Raw genomic sequence first — 854 nt, forward strand, 5'->3', positions numbered from 1 at the left:
CGGGGAGGTGCAGGACAGTGTTCTCCAGAACGGTCACTACTACAAAGCACACACAAACCTCCTCAATGCCTTCTTCCTCGTGGAACGTCCGCGACAAGAGGAGGCAAGTCATGGTGGAATCCTTCTTCGTGAAGAGGATAAAATCCTTCCCAATCCGCATGGAACCCCTGCAGACAGGAGGCACAACACTTTCTGGACAGCAGCCCACAGTAGAGAGCTCTCTTCTCGTTACCTCCACGTGGGGAAGCAGAGCCGTGAGAAGGAGGATGCTCGCGTCATGTCACTGGGCACGGAACGAACAGCAGCAGACAAGTTTCTGGGAGACAATTCTTTCCCCATGTCTGACTCAAAGACCGGCTGACACTTCAGCTAACGTAACTTAGCAGCAAGTCACAAAAAGGGACGGTCCCTTCTTCCTCCCTGTTCTCCAGCTCCCAATAGTGCCTGCCCCATCTTCTCTTTTACCCTATCACCCAACTTGCCCAAAAAACCTTAACTGAGAAAAGAGGCTATCTCCCAGAGGAGGGTTAGCGCTGTGCCTGCCTGTTCAGCCTGGCTGCACACCATTCCACAGCCCGCCATCTGCACAGGTCGGCTTCGGTCTGCAGGTCCCGCCGTAACACAGAGATCTGTCCTGCAAGTGCCCAGCACCACCTGGGCTCTGTCCTGCCCTGCGGCTGGGTCAATACCATCCCCAGGGGCCTCACATCCCCTTTTTTTCCCTTTCCCCCCAGCTTAGAGATTTCCCCAGCAGCAGACACAGAAATCATCAAGCCACACAGAACAGCAGAAAGCAGAGCAGGGGGCAGCGTAAGCCCCAGAGTCCCTGTAGCCTTCCCACAGACATCGGTTCA

At 55.2% G+C, this 854-nt stretch overlaps 1 protein-coding gene across 1 annotated transcript in view; it reads right to left on the minus strand.

Moving 5' to 3' along the window:
* LOC104499956 (MORC family CW-type zinc finger protein 2-like) overlaps positions 1–854 on the minus strand; it is a gene marked incomplete at both ends in the record, with an annotated part of 19,011 nt that overhangs the window by 17,391 nt on the left and 766 nt on the right. Inside the window, one exon of the mRNA XM_010143541.1 lies at positions 59–167. Coding sequence (XP_010141843.1) covers positions 59–167 — 109 coding nt within the window. The remainder of the gene's footprint in view (positions 1–58; positions 168–854) is intronic.

Source organism: Buceros rhinoceros, unplaced genomic scaffold (assembly GCF_000710305.1).
Source record: "Buceros rhinoceros silvestris isolate BGI_N320 unplaced genomic scaffold, ASM71030v1 scaffold559, whole genome shotgun sequence".
NCBI classification, from domain to species: Eukaryota; Metazoa; Chordata; class Aves; order Bucerotiformes; family Bucerotidae; genus Buceros; species Buceros rhinoceros.